Source organism: Perca flavescens, chromosome 24 (genome assembly GCF_004354835.1).
Source record: "Perca flavescens isolate YP-PL-M2 chromosome 24, PFLA_1.0, whole genome shotgun sequence".
In the NCBI taxonomy this organism is placed as follows: Eukaryota; Metazoa; Chordata; class Actinopteri; order Perciformes; family Percidae; genus Perca; species Perca flavescens.
In genome coordinates this window covers 11,791,080-11,813,000 of record NC_041354.1, presented here as the reverse complement: position 1 = coordinate 11,813,000, position 21,921 = coordinate 11,791,080, and the positions used below count along the sequence as shown (strand labels likewise).

The 21,921-nt window shown below is 44.8% G+C and overlaps 1 protein-coding gene and 1 long non-coding RNA gene across 2 annotated transcripts in view; one reads left to right on the top strand and one right to left on the bottom strand.

The window, feature by feature from the left end:
• Nucleotides 1-18,121, bottom strand: part of LOC114550931 (Krueppel-like factor 7) — a 34,858-nt gene extending 16,737 nt beyond the window's left edge. The window contains exon 1 of the mRNA XM_028571924.1: nucleotides 17,795-18,121. Within this exon, the coding sequence (XP_028427725.1) occupies nucleotides 17,795-17,974 (180 nt within the window). The 5' untranslated portion in view covers nucleotides 17,975-18,121. The remainder of the gene's footprint in view (nucleotides 1-17,794) is intronic.
• LOC114550932 (uncharacterized) lies at nucleotides 1,668-5,840 on the top strand. Its single transcript, XR_003691791.1, has 3 exons — nucleotides 1,668-1,776; nucleotides 3,554-3,669; nucleotides 5,495-5,840. It is a non-coding gene; the product is annotated as an uncharacterized LOC114550932 (long non-coding RNA).
• Nucleotides 18,122-21,921: the final 3,800 nt, after the last annotated feature.

Sequence of the window (21,921 nt, the reverse complement as noted above, 5' to 3'; positions counted from 1 at the left end):
TATTTGTGTGCATACAGAGGAGATGTTTGACAAGGTAAGAGGGATGAAAGAAGCTGCAGGTGAGGGGGTGGCAGGTACGACAGGATTATTGTGCCGCTTTTTCTTTCCATCCGTCTTCCCCCCTCCCCTTCTTTTCTCCCATCACTCCATCAAGGACCTTCCCACACCACACTCCCCACTACCTCCCATCACCTTCCTCCCCCAGGTGGTGACATTAACATTGTAAGGGAGAAGGTCATGCAGTTGATCAGCGGTTCCTGTGCGTGTAGCGTGGAGCAGTGTGGGTGTTTGTTGTGTATGTGGCTGCGTATAATTATTGTAATTTGTGTGTGTGTGCAACGTGCGAGTAGCATAACATACACTTGCATACATACACTGTGCTTAATTAAGCGGCTCTTGTGTGCGTTTGTGCAAACGAACACTTAGGCAAATGCATAACTCGTCTATTTGCTGTCCTCGTGGCCTAAAGTGGATTGTGCAACTTGTGTGTGTATAGAGGCAAGGAATCAAGAGCCAGAAGCATGGCCCAATAGCCAAGATAAAGGAGCGCTGGTGGCCCGCTTCAGCTCTGTTTGGACAAACGCCGATCTGAAGAGCCAACATCAATTGGCTCTGCATAAAGTCAGGGTTCAGTGCCTAAAAGGCTTTCGGGGATGATTCCTTCATGCGAGCCAGGATAAGCTGAGACAATCCAATGGCTGTTCCAGCAGCCCCACCTCCACCTCCACCTCCAAACCGGAGAAAAATCGCTGGGGTGGTGTGGGTTAAATTGGGACCAACAATATTTGTATAAGAACCTATTTCATCACGAGCCACTTTCAGGTTGTGTCAGGTAATGTCTCATCTAACCTGGCTGAGCAGTGGAAAGGCTACAACTAACAAAAGGGCAAAGTTGACAGTGATTGAAGTTCAAGCAGTGAGTCATAAGATTAGTGTGACCCTGCCAGCTGTGCTGTATCTTTTACCTTTCCTGCATCAAAATGTATTGTCGCTAGTAATGATCTTCGACTTGCTTGATTTGTTTGACCAAAATTCCACAAAAAAAACAAATAAACGTTGACAATTTTCCTTAACCCTTGTGTTGTCTTTCCCGCGACCATGAAAAAAACCCACTTTTGTTGTCCCTATCTCAATGTTTTGTTGCCATTTTCAAAAAAGAAATACATTTGTTCCTTTTTTTTTTCCAATGTCTTTGTCCCTTTTGTTGACGTTTTGTCACTTTTTCAACGTTTCAGCCACTTTTTCCAAAGTTTTTGACGCTTACTTCCGGTGTTTTTGAAGGGTTTTTTTCGTAGTTTTTGTCACTTTTTCCAATATTTTTTACGCTTTTTTCTCCCCCAACGTTTTGTCGCCTTGTTTGACATTTTCAATGCTTATTTTCCGACCTCCCATATTTCTGATATTAAAAAAAAAACTTGGAAATGGGTCAAATTTGACCCCAGGACAACACAAGAAATGAAATATAAAAAAATAAATAAATAGTTGACTAAATTCTTAACTTGCATTTGCGTTTCTTCTAGTTTTCTTGCCGTAACCAATGTCATTTCCAAGAAGGGTTGATGAGTCGAGCACAGCTGCACTTAATTGCACAGCTAATTACCGTGACGATGTTCAGCTGTGGCTTCAGCCTTCAAGAGCGTAAAAGAAAATACATGTACATGCTTTTTGAGTCGTATTTTGAATGGACAGTTTATATGGATGAACTGGATAGCTGCGCCTTTATTGGGACAATGGAAATAGCTCTACAAGTAGCTCTACAACAAGGGGAAAAAGTTGGTAAGCAAGCATGGTCATTCTGTGGTCTGCTTTATCTTCCGTTTGTCATTTAAACATTTAGAAAGTGCACAGTTCAGCAGTGGTGAGTGCAAAACGTGCATGGGCCCAGGACTCTTCTCGACATGCTGTTCATCCTCCTACTCATAAATAAACATATGTCCTATTTGTGGAAACAACAAGACTCAGCAGCCCACAGAAGTGTATTTACTCAAATAGGAATAATATGCAGTTAGGGTTTGGGGTTAGGGTCAGGTCACACTGCTCAGTTTTAGTTCAACTCACCTTCATCTTGTCCTCTTGACATCCCACACAAAAATCCATACATATTCGAGCTCAAAATGCTAAAACAAAAAGCCAATAAAAAAGAAAAAATTGACCCATAGACAACTGCACTTCATTTGTTTTGCTGTGCATGTGCGTGACACACACACACACACACACACACACACACACTAACACATACTGAATCACACATGCAGAACACACCTCAGGTTAGTGAATCTTAAAATACAGCAGGTGTGAGAAATGTAAATCACAAGACATGCTCCTCGCAGAGTGAAGCAGGCTGAAAGCTGTGAACCAGTCCTGATTCACTAACTTCTACTTCTCCTTCTTCTCTGGCTTTTAAGTTATAAAAAGTGTCTCTCTCCTCTGTCTCACCCTCTCCTCCCTTCCCTCTTCCACGGGGCCCTTGGCCTGGCAGCTGATCCTCTCTCTCCTCCCTTCACATTTGGCCTGCGCCGAGCCGCCTGCCATCACCATCAAAGCGCAGGCTGCCTCCCAACTGTTAGCACCCCGCTAGGTCGCTAATAAAAAGCCTGGGTTATAAATATGAACAGAAGAGCATGCATAATGGCCTAAAGGAAGGCCCAAAACACCACTAAACAGATAAATGTAATGGGGTGGATACGGCTCATTAATTTTAGGATAATCATGTTTAGTTTTTACAGATGCCGTGATAGAGACAAGGTGCTATGAATAATATCCAGTGCTGATGCTATCAGGGTTGAAAAGGGCAGGACTATACGGGGGCCCTGAGCTGGAGGGGGTGATGCAGCACTATTGTTAAATGCAATGGGTTTGGGGAGGGGGTTGCTGTCACATCTTTTTAAAGATGACCCATGATTCCCTGCAGCATCTTCCTTGCACGCCTGTATCATTCATGATTATGTAGAATTTCACAATGCTTTGAAGCCAGGCTAGGTGTTCCTCCGTTTCCACTCTTTATGCTAAGCTAAGCTAACCGGCTGCTGGCTTCCAGCTTTACATTTCCTTTGCAGGCGTGAGAGTCTTTTTCACTTTTGAATCTCTGCCATGAAGTGAATAAACATAGGTATTCTTAGGTTTCTTTTTATACATTTGTGGCTTCTGAATATTGTATTTGGTTGCGATGGGGCTGAATCCATTTGTGGTGTCAACATTTGCTGCATTCATCACTGAAAAAACATTTCTTTTTTTTTTGCGCAGAATTGGCTTTTGATTGTCGTCATTTTCCACAAATTGGAAAAAGATTCCTTTTTCAACGTCAACATTACATTTTCATTACTTGGTTGGGCCACGTTTATATCTAGGAGGGGTTTTGAGTATTCATTTTTAAAGTGAGTAACGTTCACGCCATGGATGAATTAACGCTGGCTTCTCCACAGCTCAGCTTCTCTTCTTTTTGTTGTTTCACATTTGACTGACTCAACAAGCCTGTTGCTTGCTGCGTGCTTTTGTTGAAATTGCACAATGTCACTGGCCACAGAATATAAGAGGGCCTTGGTTTGATTCACAGGGTGTACGTGCAATGAAACCACTGCTCTGATTGAAAACCTTCTGAGAAATGAATCAGTTTCACCCTTCAAGAAAGGCTGCACAACTATCACAGCAATAGGAAAACCTGGCCTGCAGGTAAGCAAATGGTCTTATCCTTTTTTTCCCTCATTCTTTTGATTTCATTTTTATTACTCACTGTATAACTTTACAGACTTTGTTTACAGCCATCTTTGTTATTGCTGTTTGTAATTCAGAACCACCCTTGGCACTTTTATCGAAGGAAAAGTTTGGGGCAGGCACTTAATTCAGAGAGCAGTGTTTCACGGAGTGTGTATACGTGAGTGTGTCAATGCACATGTGTGTGTCTTATCCTGCCATAGTGTGTTATAGGGCCTATGTCTCCCATTGATCTGGTGAGCCAGGCCAAGCCATCACTTTGAGGTGACAGCTAAATGACCAGTAGCCCTAGGCACTGGCCATCTCGCCAACAGCCTTTGTGTGTTTGCGTCGCAGTGCCTAATCGATACGAAATGATACCGCGCAGGAGCTCATCAGCGGTGGCCGTCGCAGCTGACAGGGACGGTAATCTATAGCTTCACTGAGCAATACTCACACAGCACACCCCCCCCCACCGACCCGTACACACACACAAAATCTCAGAAAAGCACCCCCTCCCCTCTAAGCTGCTCCTTCCCGTGCACTCACTAAGAGCTCCGGCCCCCAGATTTCAGACTCCTTCGAGAGCAGCATGGCGTCATCGGTGGATCCCAGTTGAGCTGGGGGGGGGGGGACCCGGCCTACAGGGGCCAGGAGGAGGGGAAGGGGCGGGGGAGCGGGTGGAGAGATTTTCCTCGACGCTGATCTGAATAGCCGAGCGCCTTCGCTTCACCCTGTTATTCTCAACGGAGAGAGCAGCAGGGGGGTGCAGTGTTTGGCCGGAGGGATCTTAGAGCTCCTGGTGCCCCGACAGGGCTCCGTGGCAACGAAACAAAGGAGAGACAGAGGGAGCAGAGACACAAAGAGAAAGAGCTAGAGGGGAGAGACAGAGCTAATTTATCTGCCTTCCCCGAGAGAAGAAGGAAGAGGCAGACAGGTGAAAGATGAAGAAACGGGCCTGTATTCGAAGCTTCGCAAAGAATTGCGTTACAGATTAGGGGAGGAAAGTTTGCAGAGAGTGCAAAGGGTGAGTGCTGCAGGTGCATAAGCAAAAAAAAAAAAAAAAAAAAAAAACGCTGATTAGAGGGGAAAAAGAAAGAAGAGGGAAAGATATGAAGCTTGAAAAGCCACAGACAGGAAACAGGAGTTATCCCTCCTCGCTAACTAACAGCTCTCCAGGCAGCCAAGCCTCACCTAGCTTCAGATAACACGCCACGGAAACAGCTTAATTACACACACGGCCTTATCAGACGACATTAGCCTCACAGTAATAATCAGGGCCGCCGTCAGCCTCTCCGTCAAAGGCTGGCAACGCAGCACCTCGAGGCGGTTTTACACAGTGCAGGCTTCGGGCTGATAACAGACACTGCCAGTTGTTAAATCACAATTTGCTGACGGAGTTTGAGGGAATAATGCACATGTGGTTGTAAACCTGACACCTCCTTTGCACACAGTCAATTTTTGTTCAGATGGATGCGCTAATAGACTCTTGAAACGGTTTTCAGGCAGCAAATTCAATTTTGTTTTGTTGGACTAAACGCTTAGATTTACATTTTGCGCACCTAAGCTGACACTGTAATTCAAGGTTCAGTCGTTGGCGTATTGCTCTTGGACACGGGAATTGAACCCGTGATTGTTTCCTCTTTGCGGAATAGCATGAGGATCAGTTTTGAGGTAAGACATCTCCCCCACTAAGCCCTCAGTTAGAGTCGGTTTACGCGACGTGTGTGTGTGTGTGTGTGTGTGTGTGTGTGTGTGTGTTTGGGTGTGATGGAGGATCTTCAAAGCACCTTTCATCTGGCAGGAAAGCCACACTGATGGAGCACTCAGAGAGCAAAAAACCTGTGACCCCTGCTTAATGGAGCAGAAAGACATTTCCCAATCCTGTTTCTGAGCAGACCCAAAAGAAACCACACATCCGCATCATCCCCGACCCAAGGGACCTCCACTCTGTCCTCCCATTACACAACATGGACGCCAAATATGAAGAACCTCTCTGCAAAATGACATTTAAAGAAATGTTGTTCAAGTAAACCAACTGACACACTCGGTCCTTAAAGTGCTAAAAGAAAGTGAATCTGAACGTCGACATTTCGCTGACAACTGGTTAACTTGGATTTATTTTAAACAATCATCAAACCAATCAAATGATGGACCAAAATGCACAAATTCACTGGTTCTAGCTTCCCAAATCAGTGCTGCTTTTCTGTCCTTCAGTATTTTTTGCACTGCAATAAAAAAATAAATAAAACAAACTGCTGTCACATTTGAATAATCCATCTTTTCACACAGACAAAGCTACACATATATCCTCTAAATGCTGAAAGTAGCCTGACAAGTAAACAGATTGAAGTGGTGAAGATCTGCCGACCTTAAGCGTGATACAGACATCATTAAGAGGTCTTAGGCCCAGGATACAACAAGAGCACTGCGTATAAAGACCTCTGCTGCTCCATATCAAAAGCTTGTGACACAGTGTGGAAAGTGTCTTTGTTCTGGTATTAAGTCGAGGATCACAGAGGTGAGGGTGAAATAGGATAGAGGAGAGAACAGAAGAGGAGAGAAGAAGCATCTTGAGACCGAAGAAGATGAACGATGGAGAGGAGGGTGAGATTGGAGCACGGAGGAGAATAGCAAGGCATGGAGGATGGGGTGGGAGAGGGTTTGGGGGGAGGAGGGAGGGAGGGTTGGGGTATAATCCCAACGAGTGGAGCCGTGTTGCACTCGCTGGGGAGGGGAACTCTGTCTCTCTTTAACTGGATTTGGGTGAGCTGCTGTTTATCGGCATATGAGTCGCCAAGCGCTCCCTCTCAGCTGTCAAAACCATCCTAATCTAATCAGGAGACATTTCAGCCATTTTGCCTTCAACGCGGCAAGAGTGTTGTTTATCGGACACATTGTGTGCACTCGTGTGTGTGTGAATGAACCAGAATATGTATGTGTGGATACAGGGGGTCGGCGACAACAGTGGTTTTACACCGGCGTTAGCAGCTTGCAGCAGGATTTGGGGAGTCTGTGCTCCGGATGTGGGGACCCCATTGTGTGCGGCAGGCTGGCTAATCTTCATTACCGCACACAATGACGGGGTAAGAGAATGGGGGCCTTGGCTGGAAAAGGCACTGAGAAACAAAAGAGTGGCGAGCAGCGAAAGAGAAAGAGGGAGAGAGGGGAGGAGGGCCCGAAAATGACAGAGGGGGAGAGGAGAGAGGGGAGAAATAAAGGGAACAGTGAAGCGGAAAAACTCAGCTTCCTCCTCATACAGTGCCAGACAGAAAGGGCCGCTCGGTATCCCAATCACGTCCACAAACCGTGAAGTGCAACTGTGGCGCCGTGCCCGCACTGATAAGAGCCCAAATGGTTCATTCTTACATGCTCCTCTACAGCTGCAAAGAAAGCAACCTCTGTTTCTTGCATGCCGCCTGGTCTTGTGTTTCCCCGGGTTTCGCCGTGCACGTGTTGTGTAACACTTAGCTCGTCTGTAAGGGCCTCAGTTTCAGGCTTTTTCACTCATTACAGCACCAACCCTTAGGGTTAGCTAAGAAGCAAAAAAGGGGTGGCGAGTGGTGCGAGCAAGTGGCACGAAAAACAAGCAGGTCGAAGCAGGTCAGTGGCACAGTCTCGTGAGGCCAAGGTGGATTAGATCAGGGTCGCAGGCGTGCCGGAGCTCGTGTTTTTGCGGGGAATCTGTGAAGTTACGCAAGAGCGTGCACGTCCCGGGGACTTTATGTGTATCCGAGAGCGTGCAAACAGGAGGTGGGGCTCTGTCGTTTCGTCTTTATTCCCACGTCAGTGCTTTCAAAACAAACCTGAGTGACAAAGATTAGCCCAAGCCGCTTAAAATATTGAAAGACGTCTCCTCGCCACAGCTAGTGCTGTGTGGGCTCTCCTCCAAGAGATAGGGGAGAGAGAGAGAGAGAGAGAGAGCGAGAGAGCGTATGTGAGTTTAGGTTGGACGAGGATGGGCGGAGGCAGCGCGGCAGGCTGAACCTGTTCACCCCTCTGTGCCGAGCGGCTGGCTTTTCAGTGGTAAGCGCAAGCGGGGTGCGAGGACTTTTCAACCCAATTTCATCCTGACAATGCACGGCGGCTCAGCGGAGAGGGAAAGGGAGCAGTTAGATGCACTAAGAAAGGCGTTAGGATCTCATTGACTCTTTGGCCTTTAGCTCTATGTGTGTCGGTGTGTGTGCTTGGGCTGCTGTGCCACAAGTAGAGCATTCAGTTTGAGAAAGCGTGTGATTACAGGGCAAAGGGTAAAAGCCCAGAATAAGAGCTGCACTGGTTTGGGGTTAGAGTTTAAAGGCTGGCAAAGGAATGTGTTTGGAATTAATAGGAGGTTGTGATAGTTACATTGAAACATGTGCAACATGAGAACGTGTGCGTGTGTGTGTGTGTGTGTGTGTGTGTGTGCGTGTGTGCGTGTGTGCATGGGACACATACAGTATACACACCAGTTGCTCCGCTGAATATTCTAGAGAGAAAACAGCCACTTTACTTTGTGATGCACACACAGGTATAAACACACACATACAGTATAAACCCAATGAACTCTGTCTGTGAAGCTCTCTCTGTCGCTGTCTCGCTTACACACACACACACACACACACACACACACACACACATACACATATACTGTACACCAGTGAAAATTATTGATGTGCTCTCTTATAAAACAGTGGCTTGGCTGCTCCCTGAAGTATTCCTGGCAACATCACGGGCTGAAAATAGCTGCCGACCCAAATAACTCTCTTCGCCGGAACGACGAAGGAGCCAGACCACGGCCACCGGCGACTGGCTTTACTAATTGGCATCATTTTACAATGAAACAATATCTGGGGCAAAATATGGTATTACACATAGCAGTATACTGGAGAGCGGGAGAATGTGCTGTCTGGCCACACAAACGCTTGCAGAGACGAGTGGGGAGTGATTTGAGGAAGAGCTGGTGGGGGGGTATGCCTTCGTTCTTGTTAGCATAAGTTATCAAATTCTCTCCACTGAAAATACGCAAGGGAGAATTGGGTAGTGAAACATTTATGCGACACCATCAGTTTAGTTAAAAGACAGGAAAAACATCTACAGCAGGGGTTCTTAAATGTTTTGAAATCACAGATCCCCATATGGATGGTTTGTTTTTGATTGATTTAGCGTTGAATAATATAATTTATTGCAAGCTAGGACTCCACTTTCAGATGGTGCAGCCACATACTCACTCATTTAGGTGAGCACATTGGTTGTAAGTCTGAAGAATGACACACAGGTACACAGTCTGATATTTTAGTCAGAATATGACTCATCTCCGATGCAAATCTTGTTTCAGATATCTTCTAAGAATCAAGTTTAAATTGAATTGATTTTAGTGATAGCAACCTGCCATTTTCCCTTTTTTTTAACAACACAACCACTATTTCTTACAATTTTAACACATGCTTGATTTATTGATCAATATTTGTACTTTCCTGACAACGTGTGCACTTGTTTTATCTTCTAATTTCTTATGAATAACTAGAAAAGGGTCTTGATAAGGAGATTGTATGCACAGATTAACACCATTTACCTCCAGAAAATCCTCTTTTCAAGAACAAAAAAAACACTTCTTGCCTCCAAAATCTTTGAAATTGCACACTGTGTTTGCCCAAGGCCCTGCACTTATGTCAGCCCACAAGACTCCACCAAAACACCCCAGTTTAGAAAATCCCCAACACTGTAAAACACATCCTGTGAACTGCTCACACACACTCAAACGCCAAGTACTGTACATAAAGGGAGACATAGAGGGAGGACGGCATAAACACAGATGTCTTTTGGCAGCCCAAATCTTAATTAGCACCAGGAGATTCATCTAATCAAAGGGTTGCCAGCCCATCATTAAGGCTAAAACACACACTGCTCTCCTCACATACCAGAACAGAACAATGGATAACAGAGGTACGGTGTCACACTGATGAATGGCTCTTCCCACAGGTCTCATTAAATCACAGAAGGGCACTTCCCAGGCCGTTCGAAGAGTTAAGCAGGGTGCACAATCACCCTCTCTGACTGTCTACTGCGGCTACTTTTCTACTTTACAGCCTTTTTGTTCCAAGGCTGCCTGTCAAAATAATATTTCTCTTAGTGAAAATGTGTGCTTTTAGGCTTTGACATATAGGCTAATCCCAAGCTGCATTTGCCTGGTTTTTAAGGATAAAAGTTGTATCTTATTCAGACAACTCAGCCCCGCAGTGGTTTGGAATGACTGAAACTACATGATGTACCCAGTTGGCTGGAGATACCAGTGTCTTTAGGGTAATTAGGGACCCAGTTTAATCTCCCAGTGAATTTAGCATCCGCTGCTGACAATGGAAAACATCCTTTATCTGTCTCCGAGCACCCATCTGAGTCCTCACCCCGGGTTTCAAATACATGAGATCAAAATAAAGCTTCTTTAAAAGATTTAAAAAAAAAATAAAATAAAATGGAGAAAAGAACTCAGAGTGAATGAAGGAAATAGTGATGAAAGAAGAAAAGAAGGATGAGGAATCTTTGGAGATCAGATAGATGGATGGAAGGACAGAGATACTGAAGGAGGAAAAAGGTCCTGACACACTGGCTAACCAGGCAGACAGCTTTGGAGCAGCGAGCCATAGCAGGTGGAAAAAAACTCCACTGGCTTTGCATGTTGGACAACTGCAGCTGAGTGCTGAGTCTGGCATGCAAAGCGCGCACACACGCGACTGCATAGATACTTGGTGTTGCTTACATAATACAGCTAAAAGTCACACCTCTTCTCAGAGCCGACAACTGGCATTGTTCTTTGCCGGACTCTGTGATACCTTAGAGCCAAGATAACATGATTTGAAAAGACTTTTACAAAAGCACACGCTCCTACTAAAAAAAAAAGTCAACAAGGCCTGCATTGGCAACCCTGCTGCAATCTTCACCAATGACTGTCTCGCTTTATAAACTATCTGACCGGTTTCAGAGCGCGGCGCGTCCTTGCGGCTGTTACCACCAAGAGCTTAGGGCCGTGATTGATGACCGGCTTCAGATGACAACAACAAGCAGCGGTGTTTACTCAGGGCAAATTGCCCTTGTCTCTTTCCACCTTCCATCTCTTTCTCCCCCCCTTTCTCTCGCTCAATCTTTGGAGAGAGATGGTCCACATGGCTGGAGCTCTGGTTTCTGGATGGCTACGAGTCCCTCGGGTGGGATTAGCCTCCCAGAATGACAGCTAAACAAACAAATAGGCCAAAGCTGGCCTTCCTGCTTGCCAAGGCTGCCTAGCAACAGGTAGGCAGTAAGATGGGATGTAACGCTTGGTATGTCACAGCCAGTGATGGCTATAAAAATGCCTGGACATGGTGCAAATGTGTGGCCATAATCAAAGCCAATAGATTTTCATAGATGCGAACATGCTGGAAGATTAAAAAACACACTGCGGTCCAAGTAGGAAATAATTAGGAAGTAACCACGGCAACAGACTATCACTTGAAGCCTTTAGATCCTTAAGGCAGTGATTCATGGCAATTATTTCACGTCATTTAAACGACATATCACTGAAGCGTCACTCTGATGACATTCGACCATTACAACAAGCAATGTCAAACGTGCCAACAGCTCCATGGCAACATCAGCAACGACAACGATTCATCTAGCATCAGCAGCTGGCGCTCTTTGATAAAGCTCATAAAAAACATAGTCAGTTACTGTACTGGCACTCCAGGCCCAGCTAGCAGTAAAAAAATCCCAACACATGTTCTCATAACAGAAACTTACACATCCACAAATATACATAGCTGATGACAGCAAGTAGTTTAAATTGGTAGGTTAATACTGTTTCTTAGCAGCACACCAAAAGCAGCCAAGAAATTGCACTTAATCCCCAGTAAAATTATAGAATTAAATAAACATAAAACATGTTAATAAGTGAGTTTTATAGGTGCTGCTATATAGGATATGTTAACTTTTGGCAGAACCAGGCCGTTTCCCACTGCTTCCAGGCTCTTAGCGAGGAAGGGAATAATAACGAACTGTTCCTTTTATTATTTGCATGATGAAAAGCCAAACAGGTGTTAGTTTGGCACAGTCTCACCCCTGTCCACTGACACATGCACAGCTGATATTAGCACGCTTCTTCTCGCCTGTTGTGACAGATGCAAATACTCTTTCAATGCAACAATTCCACCAGCATCTGCATTGTGACACACGCCTTTATTCCGCATTGGGCCAAATGTTGATTGCATAACTCTCCTGAGTTCAACTTTTAGCAGAAAGACTGACTTTAAATGGGGGTTAGAGCAGGGCAAATCAAACAAGGCAGCTGTGACTTTGTCTCCTCAGAGTTTGAGAAAGAAAGACGAGAAAGAGAGACATGAGATAAAGAGAGAGAGAGAGAGAGTTGGTGGTAAATCCAAAGCATAAAACGAGTGCCTGTGACTCTTCCTTCTCTTCCTTTCTCTTTTCTCCCTGCGGTTGCCAAGCCGGATGGCAGCAGCGAAGCATGTCGGATCACTGTAAGGTGCTGTAACGGCTTCCCGATTTCGCCTCAAATGATGTGAAAGTCATTGCCAGGCCATGTGTGCCGGTGTAAGGCGAAAAAAATGACTGGCTCCTCTTCTCAGTGTTAATCAAACCTGGGGTGGCAGAGCGTTTTGCAGACGGAAGCCATACATAAAGATGTGCTTGTTCACAACGCTCCCGCTCTCTCTCTCTCTCTCTCCCCCCCTCCTCATCTTTCCCTTGCTGCCTTTTTTTTTTTTTTTCCTACACCACCTCTCCCTCCCTCTCTCTCTCTGACAAGCCAGTCACCAGAGCATCAGACAAATGAATGCGTCCTCCGCGTCCTCTCTTTCATCAGCGCTTCCAACCTTTTCATCAACGCCCATAAAGCAGTAGAAGGCACCTATCACTGGCAATCGCCTCTCAGCTGCCTGAGTGATGAGACAGAGGTGGCAGAGTTCAGTAAGCGCTCTTATGGCAGAATGGATGTTACTGGGTCAGGGGGTCGCTCGCACATCTCATTACACAGCATACACAGACACACAAACCTGTGCACTCGCACGTGGTGGTGTGTGTGCATGCACAGAAAACACATCCAACAAGTAATGGAAATCTGAGCATGCATGTACAGCACATTGGCTACTCCAACCAGTGCGGATGCAATGCATGCAGCACAGATAAATAAGGACAAGGGTGTTCTTATGTCTGGAGTTTAAACTTAGGGTAAAATGGCAAACTAAATACATGCAAAAGCTAAAGTGTCTCCAGCTCCTAGAAAAAAGCATATCCCTGTCTTGTTAACATAACTGCTGCTGCTGCTGCTGCTGCTCAGAAGCCAAATTGGGTTTTTTGCTGTTACAGCTCATTTATCTGTTTATACTAATTAGATGAACTCATAGCTCTTTCAGTACAAAAAAAAAAAAACATGCATCTTTTCTTCAAATCGATGTATTGAGTGATAACCTTGTGGCTGAAGACACTCAAAAGCGTACAGGGGAGATGCTGCATGGTGCACAAAGGCTTCCTTTAATGCCTCGTCATCAGTGGCTAGGCCATGTCAAATAGATTCTCCGTGGCATGCATCTTCAAGATCTTCTGACTGCTATGGGGTTAAATGGTGAGCACAACAAAGCTGCAAGAAATCAATTCCATATTCGACATCCGAGTGTCACGAGGTCGCACGGGCTCGTTCAGAATACTTTGAGGATGTCTGGGAATTAACTGCAGCTGTAAAGGACTGGTGTATTATTGTAGGAATAACACAAACTCTTAGGAATGACTGTACCGTCCCGTTTGGGGTGATACTGCAATGCTACTGGCCTCCCTTCCATCACATTTTGACTGGCTTTGTTCAAACTCAGTTAGACTAAAAGAGAATGAACTACATTTTTACATTGGAGAGCGTCCAAACTTGATTTCAGGGAATTCCACATTTCATACTTACAGTTGATGTGACATTTTAATAAAGCCACAGGCGCGGAACGAAGACACCACCAGGAGCTCTTTTGAGACAAATAAGATTAAGTCCCAGTTTGTCCTTCCTCCTCCTGCTCACAGAATACTGAACTGCGGCGGTTACAGGATTGATTTAATTTTAATTTGCATGTAATTATATCAAATAGCATCGAGTAAAAGGTCACAGAGAAGAGACGGGGTGTGTTTTTACCTGGTTATTTTAGCTTCTTATAGCTGGACAGGAAATACCCGATTCAGACATCTAAACTCATACGTTCTTATTGCTGGTACTCTCTAAAGCGAAGAAGAGTGTCTTGGGGAACATTGTTACCTGGCATACGCTGCGTTATAGCAGAACTGAGCAGTGGGATGGAAGAAGACGGCGACAGAAAGGAGGGGGCCAGTTGTCTGCGCTCCCCAGTATGCCTGCTGTGTGAGAGAAAGCAGCTGTGGCCTACTGAGGATTACATAACATACTGAGACACAGACGCACCGGCGTGCACGTACGCAGACATGCACGCGGCAGCGTATGGATGCATATGGCTGTTAACAATTTTGCTGCAGATTTTCTGCTCTATCTTTTGTCTTGCTCTATTGTTGGTTGTTATCCTTATTGGGATCTCTCTAGGGGCCGAGGGCGGGGTCGGACCCTGACCACAGCTTTAGGAGCGACTGGTCCCTTGAAGGCCTCAGACAAAAATACTAAAAAACTCCATCTGTCTTCTTCTCTGACTGTCTATTCCGAGTGTGTTCATCGCTCCTGGGGGGGGGGGGCCGCCCACCGGACTGTGAAATGCGGAACCCTGCAGAGAGGAGAATCTGCATGCTCTGCAACTTCCTCCACCTCTACGTTTGTCCCCCCCACCCCAACCCCAGACGGTGGGGCTGCTGCTGCCTGGGAAATGTGCGTGTTAACGAGTGGCGAGCAAGAAGTGGCTGTAAGTGGATGCATCTGAGCATGCAGGCTTGCATATGGAGGTTGCTGCTCCTTCCACATTTAGAAACACGGAAGCCATGTGCGATCTGTCCACATCCACATATAGAAGCCCATAAGGCACCGTGCAGCATCATACAGACATTTTGCTTGGATAGGCATCAGGCACTCAGTCTACCTGTGTGTGTGTGTGTGTGTGTGTGTGTGTGTGTGTGTTAAGCCCCTAAATGATAATCTATGTGTTGGAGGGTATGGAGTATGTCCTGAGGTCAATGACAGACAGCCATTTGTGGTGTCCTGTTACCTCCTATCCATCAGGGTCAAGTGCTGTGTATGAGGACACGTCATCAGCGGAGCCTGAAGGCGGTTGAAAGATCTATCATATCAGCCTGACATTCAAGCCAGATGTTTTGTCTTTCATATTTTAGCATCTGAATGCTCAGAGGATGCTGATAAATGCTTGACAGTAAAGCCAAATGAGGCTTTATTACAGCGAATGCCGGTTTACAAAAGAGCATAACAAGCACTGGAAATTGCAGCCAAGATAAACAGCGATTTCGGTTGGTATAAAGATGCAAGATGACACATGTACACTTTGCTTTGAGGGAAACTGGGTTCCACTATAATAAGTTAGTTATGACCAGCTATGCTTGTTCCAAATCCATCTCCGCCCTGCTGTTTGTTCCAACTATACACAACCAACTGTACTGGGATTTGGAAGCGAGACAGAACAGTTCAGTTTGGCACTATTTAGTTCAATAATGGAGCAAATAGCAGCCTCAAATGTACCATCTGCAGACCTCCAAAACACTTTTCTCTGTTTCTGTTCCCCCTCCCCCCATAACCGCCTGAATCGTGCCTCACAGACACCAACAGGGGACACAGTCATCATTCTTGCCATCGCATCTCAGGGAGCCATTTAGGGTTCCGACAACAACAGCCTCCTATCTCACCATCAGACCCCATAAAAGCATCAAATTCTAAATTGTGCCTGGAAAACAGAGGGGATTGCTCAAACCGCGGGTGTCGGCTGGAGGCAGAGCTTTTAAGGCGAGCCACAACTCATAATTCATGTATTCAGGAGGGCTCGGTGGCATCTTCATGTTGTTACAATGAACGCAAGGATTGCTTTGCCAAGAACGTCTCTGTGCTGTGTGGGGAGAGGGGGGGGGGTTTCAAAGTGTGGGGCAAGTCTTAATCCTTGTGCTCACAAGGACACAATGCAATCTTCTTATCCCAAATAATATCCAAAAACTTTGATATTCACTGCAATGATGTGTTATGGGATGCAAGACAATGCTTTGAGTAAAAGCCTGCGAATTGGAGAGGTGTTTTTAAACTCTAAGAATGATACATTTGCCCCATTTTTTGTGTTTTCTTTAATTATGGTCCTTTTGCTATCAAAATGTAATGAAATCTGCAGGTGATGCAGATCTATAGATGCTGTCAGAAAAAAAAAAAACTGTGACATTTCATTTTTGAGAAGTATATCAGTTTATGCCAGTCATACTGAAGCTGGGTTCAATAGAAGATGTTATCTCTGAAATCAGATATCTCACATGTAAAAATAATAAAAAAGATAAAACGATAAAAAAAAAAAACAGAATACAATTTGCAGCTGCTAAGTGAGAGCAGAAATCAGCTTGGTTACAAAAAAGAAGAAAAAAGAAAGAAAGTACATTCTCTACATTTGACAGACATTGACTGTTAAACTAGATGATTTTCTTTAATTCCAAAATGGACGTTGTCCCAGGGTGAAAAACCTGCAGACATTTACAGTCTCCACCGATAAGAGCTTTTATCCATTTTGCCTACACACAGCTGTCTCTCTTCCATTTGCATTAGGTATCGATTTTGATATGCAGGCTGTGGGTGAGAAACAGGGAAAAACTATTCACTGCATATGGTACACGCAGGCCCATGCCATTTAAAATCCACTGACAGTGAAGCTGGGAGATGGAGACTTGTTAAAAGATGCGTCGGTGGCTAACAGTAGGATGCCAATTAGGCTGCTTGGCCACAACGAATGGATTCGCGGTCACGCACCGGTTTCTCTCTCTCTCCTTCTTCTCCCTCTCCCCCCATCACTCCCCCTCCCTCCTCTCCACCTCCCTATACGCATGGAGCAGAGAAGTGGGGGAAAGCCGAAGCTCCTATTGCATGAACAATACCGGCATCAAATTTCAATGCAATGATTTTTTATTTATTTTTTTTGCTCGGTCAGTCAAGTGCAGCATGGAAAGCATCATCACCAGCAGCAGCAGCAGCAGCAGCAGCAGCAGTAATGCAGGTGGACAGACGGCTGCTTGGCCCTTATTTTGACTTAGATAATGGAAAACGAAGGGTGGTTTAGCATAAGATAATGCTCAAGCTGAGAAACACAGATTCATTTTTTAAAAAGGACACATTTTAAGCAATTTTGCAGTAGAAAATGACGGTATTTCTAAGTATCTGTACAAATGTTAACAGTTAAATTGTCAAACACACACACACACACACACACACACACACACACACACACAAATATGTATATAAATATATGTATAATAACACCCTTTCCATTATGGAATTTTTGGCTGCAAAAAACTAAAATAGAGGTGGGATAGAGTGTGTGGGATATAATGGTCGTGTAAAGTGCCGGTGCGTCTCCCCATCACCATGTGGCCGCGTGGATCCCCGTGCTTATCCATCCACTGATTGAACTTGGATAGAGGAAGCGTGAGGGGGGTGAAAATGTGCAAGATGCAGGGGACAGTTCTTCTTTTCCTGCGCTGCCTTCACACATTTATCCGCCACTGCATTTAGAGATGGTACAAAGCCAGACATGTTAGGGTATGCATTATGAATAAGTGAGGGGACTTCTCTCCATGCAGGGGGTTCAAAACTCAGTAATCAGAGGGATGCAGATGTATTATTCACGACCAATTCAGTCCCTATTATGGGATTCGGATCTTCATCTTTTCCAAATCGCAGTTGACAGCTTTATTACGCGCCGGCGTGCGTTCGCATCTAATCCACTTTGCCATCTCTGGGAAAAAAATTGTCTGATATATGAGTGATGGAAAGCATTTAATCTCCTCATTTCTCCCTGAACTACACACATCCACGCTTTGGGGAAAAGTTGACGCCTGCATCTCGAGCGCATGTGAACCCAATCGAGCAAGCTGACTGTGTGGTTAAAGCTGTGTAACGAAGATGATGTAAGCTACACACCAGGTAGGATCGAAAGTTGAGACATACCTGCTGCCAGTTTTCCTCCAGCGACGGCATGGCAGAGAAGTAGCCGGTGTCGTGAACGAGCTGAAGTTCCTGAAAGATACTGTGGTTCGCTAAGACATCCATGCTGACGCTCGGTGATGGAAAACAAGAATGATCCACACGAAATATGCCTCCTTTCTTGGCTGTCTCAGACCTCTGCATCCACTTCTTTCATATTAGTCCATAAGAGGAGATTAATTGTTCAGTGTAGCGGCTGGAAATGTGGCGATTAGGGTCCCTGTACCTGCGCGCATTATCGGACTCGGTGCGTAAAAGAGACAGGGGGTGATGGAGGCTCCATGCGTATCCGTGTTGCCAAACTAGACACTGATAGGGAGCCAAAGGAAAGGAGGGGCTTGGTAAACGAAGGGGCGTTGTTTAGTTTGTCAATCAACTCCCCTGAGCGTCCATTTAAGGCGAATGGGCGGTTGAGGAGTCATTTGAGCCGCGGCGGAGCGTCGGAGAGGCGGGGTTAGGCAGATTTAGCGGGCGGGATTGGCTCCGGTGCCACGTCACTCAAGCCAAACATGGGCTCGATAGGTGAGCTATTTATGGATGGGTATATTAGATTTGGAAGAAGGACTGAAAGGCTAGTCTGAGAGGAGAAGCCGTGGTGTAAACATCATGTGCTCACAAACAGGAGCTGGAAACAGTATTAATAGGCTGCTATATTGTCCCACAGTGTAAATATTAAATTAAAATGAGATGCAGGGTGAGGCTGTAGGAAAAATATATCCCTGTATAGGGACTCCGTGCTTTAATAATGAGTTTATCGTAAACCTATCATACTTAATGATATTTTAATCTCCTATAATATCTCCATAATGCTGTTGCTGTGTTCCTGCTGAGACTGCATTATTAAATATTGTCTGTATACTATATCCATAATAAGATTAAGTGTGTTTATTATATATTTGTAAAGCCATATTAGCGCTATAATCCAATAGAGACTCACAAATTGTTCACTGGGGTTAAAAGTTATAAGTCATATAAAATGTATGTGACAGGCAAGAAGCTTATTACACTGATCCACATTGATAAAAATCAGCCTCCGCACTCCTTTTATGCAACTCCTGCTGCAAAGAGGGGTGAAAAAAAGTCCACTGTGTGTGTGTGCGTGTGTGTGGGTGTGTGTGTGCGTGTGTGTGTGTGGAATGATAGATAAGTAGCCAAATCTTCCTTGATACGTCTTGTTTGGTGGTGTGAGTAATGCCGTTCGGCCCGTGTAAGCCATCAAAATTGTAGACTTCCATGCAGGCTCAATAGTATTCTCTCTGTCACACACACACATACATACACACACACACACACACACACACACACACACACACACACACACACACACACACACACACACACACACACACACACACACACACATAAAGAGTGTTGTAGAGGCCTGTAATCTCATTACAGTTCGAGGGGAAGGCTGGCCAAGGGCCCCGGCTACACGATTTACACATGGCATTTTGGGAGAGACAGCTCAGCTCAGACGGACGATGAAGCTCCCGCTGACATTTATCCATTTGACACAACTCACTCTGACTCTCTCTCCTTCTCCTGCTTCTTGTTCCTGCCTCTTTCTGTCTCTCGTTTTCTATTTTTTCCTGCCCCTCGCTCCTTAAGTCTGGCCCTTTTATTTCTCATCTCTCTGATACCATTCCTCTCTTCCTGCCACTCCCCATCCATCCCTCACTTCTTCCCCATAATCCTGTACCACGCTCTGTATTTTACTATTGTGTTTTGAGCAAGAATGGAATGATTACAGAAATATTTTACAGAAGGAAAACATATGACATATGATACATAAATGCAGAGTCGGACAGCTGACAAAAAAAAACAACTGTGAGAAAACAACAATCTAGCACAGCTATGGCCCTGTTCACACCTGGCATTAACATGCGTCCTAGGTGATCCAATCACAAGTGGACAGCTCAGGTGTGACCAGTGTGAATGCACCCAAGACGCATTGAGATCCAATCACTCAGACCAAATTCGGAAGTGGTCTGAAAGCGCATAAGGCCACATTCTTTTTGCAGTGTGTACGCAAATGCGCCCTGGGCTAACACTGAAGGATCGCCTACTTAACTGAAATCCTTTTGCATATGCGGAAACACAGCACAGCATTTTATTTCTTCGTCGGACTAGGCGTGGGAAGTGCATTGCTGCCTCCTGTTGGTTAAAGGCAACATTGCGGCGTGAACAGACGTATTTAGAGCTTTCCACTTGTGATCGGATCTTCGCAGACGCATGCTAATACCAGATGTGAACAGGGCCTGTGTACAGTTTGCATTGTTTATGTGGCTCTTTGGAGTAGAGCCAACGAAAAACAGTTAACAACAAATTGTTTCAACAATGGTGAAAATTTTTCCATGTGACAAAGTCAATATTCGTAAACAGTGGCTTATTTTTGCCCACGAGCTGAGCTCCTAAAGAACCATGTTAATATCACAACACAATACCAGGAATCATAACACTGACTGGTTGAGGGTCCCCAAGGATATCCTGTAGCTTTGGGGTTTGGACTGATGCTCATCATGTAACAAAAAAAAAAAAGAACAAAACAGCTGAAGCACACAGAATAAGTTTATATATGATAATCTTTTTTCGTCATATTTTATTCTTTACTGCACTTTAAGTTTACATTCCACAGGTTTGCGTGGCCATGATTTGTACACTAGAGTGCACATGAAAGTTCATTAGGGTTATGTGCAAATTTGTGTTCATGGAGGACCACTGCTGACATACAGTACTTTACATCCAAAACACTACTTTAAGCTGTAATCTGTGACTCAATGCACATTCAAACAATAGCAAAAATGATGGAAAACAGGGTAATTTAACTGTGATTTTAGTAACAGTAAGGTCAATATCAAGGTCAAGGCCTTGTCATAGTGCTCGTTCCCAGCCATGTACCCACTGCCCCTTCCTCCTCCTCCTCTTCCTTCTCTTCCTCCTCCTCCTCATCCTCCTCCTCCTCCTCCTCCTCTTACCCGGCCCGAAGCCCATGCATATCATAGATAAAAAATAAGTGCTCACCATTATCCGTGGGCACACAGCGTTATATTGTGGATGCTGACATTGCTCTTACCTGGCAGTTGGTGCTTTTACAATATTAATAATGGAGCAGGCGCCATCCATCATGGGGATATGAGGCTGCTAATCATGTCAGTTCCCTGCATATTCACTCCTTTCATCAAAAGAGGAGAAGAGGTAGTGGGGAGAGAGGCAGGGGAAGACAGAGGGGAAAGGAGGGAAAGCCGGAGAGTGACGGTGAGAAGCGGAGGTAAACAAAGAGAGGGGGAAATGAGAGAGAAAACGAGGGGAAGAGAGGGATGGAAGGGGACAATATCAATGTGCTGAAAACATGACAGATGCCCTTGGCCTTTTGCAGAATGGCTTCCCTTTTGGCAGGAGTTAACCAGTGTGTAACCTGGTTAAAAAAAGCATGTAATAAGTGATGCTTGTAATATCATTTAAAAAACAGAGCATATAAATAGTGTAATTAAAAAGGTTAAAATTAATTTAAAAAGTTATGATAAAAATGTTAAAAGCAGTTTAAAATGTATTCTATGTTTGTTGTTTTATGTAAAAGATAATGTATTTCTGAAACATGTCTAAACCAGCATTTATGGGGTTAATGACGATCGGCCGGAAAGTCAGGTCTTGGTTTTTTGTTTTTTTCAGCACGAACGAGAGAGGGAGAGTGAAAAAAAGAGTGAGCGTGACACAGAGATTTTCTGAGTTAAATTGTGAAGTAGCTAATAGTGCACAAACCAATGTGTAACTTGTATCTTATGATTGTTTGCACAACAACCACTGAGAAGAGTGACAAGCTGCATATTACGAAACAGGAGGAATTTCTACACGATGTTCAGAGACTGTTTACTTTTGTGCTAATGCTAACGATACTGCTAACGCTAACGATAACGCTTAGACACTTTGAAGTATAGGCTGGAGTCCGTTTATTACAAGTGAACGGCATTTTCTAGTTAACTTTTGACTCCCTCAGTTGAACTGATTGAGGGGTTTATCTGTTGTTTTCGACCTGAAGACGGGGAAGAGACTCAGACAGAGCTTGGAGCAACCAGGATTTCACTCGTGAGTTT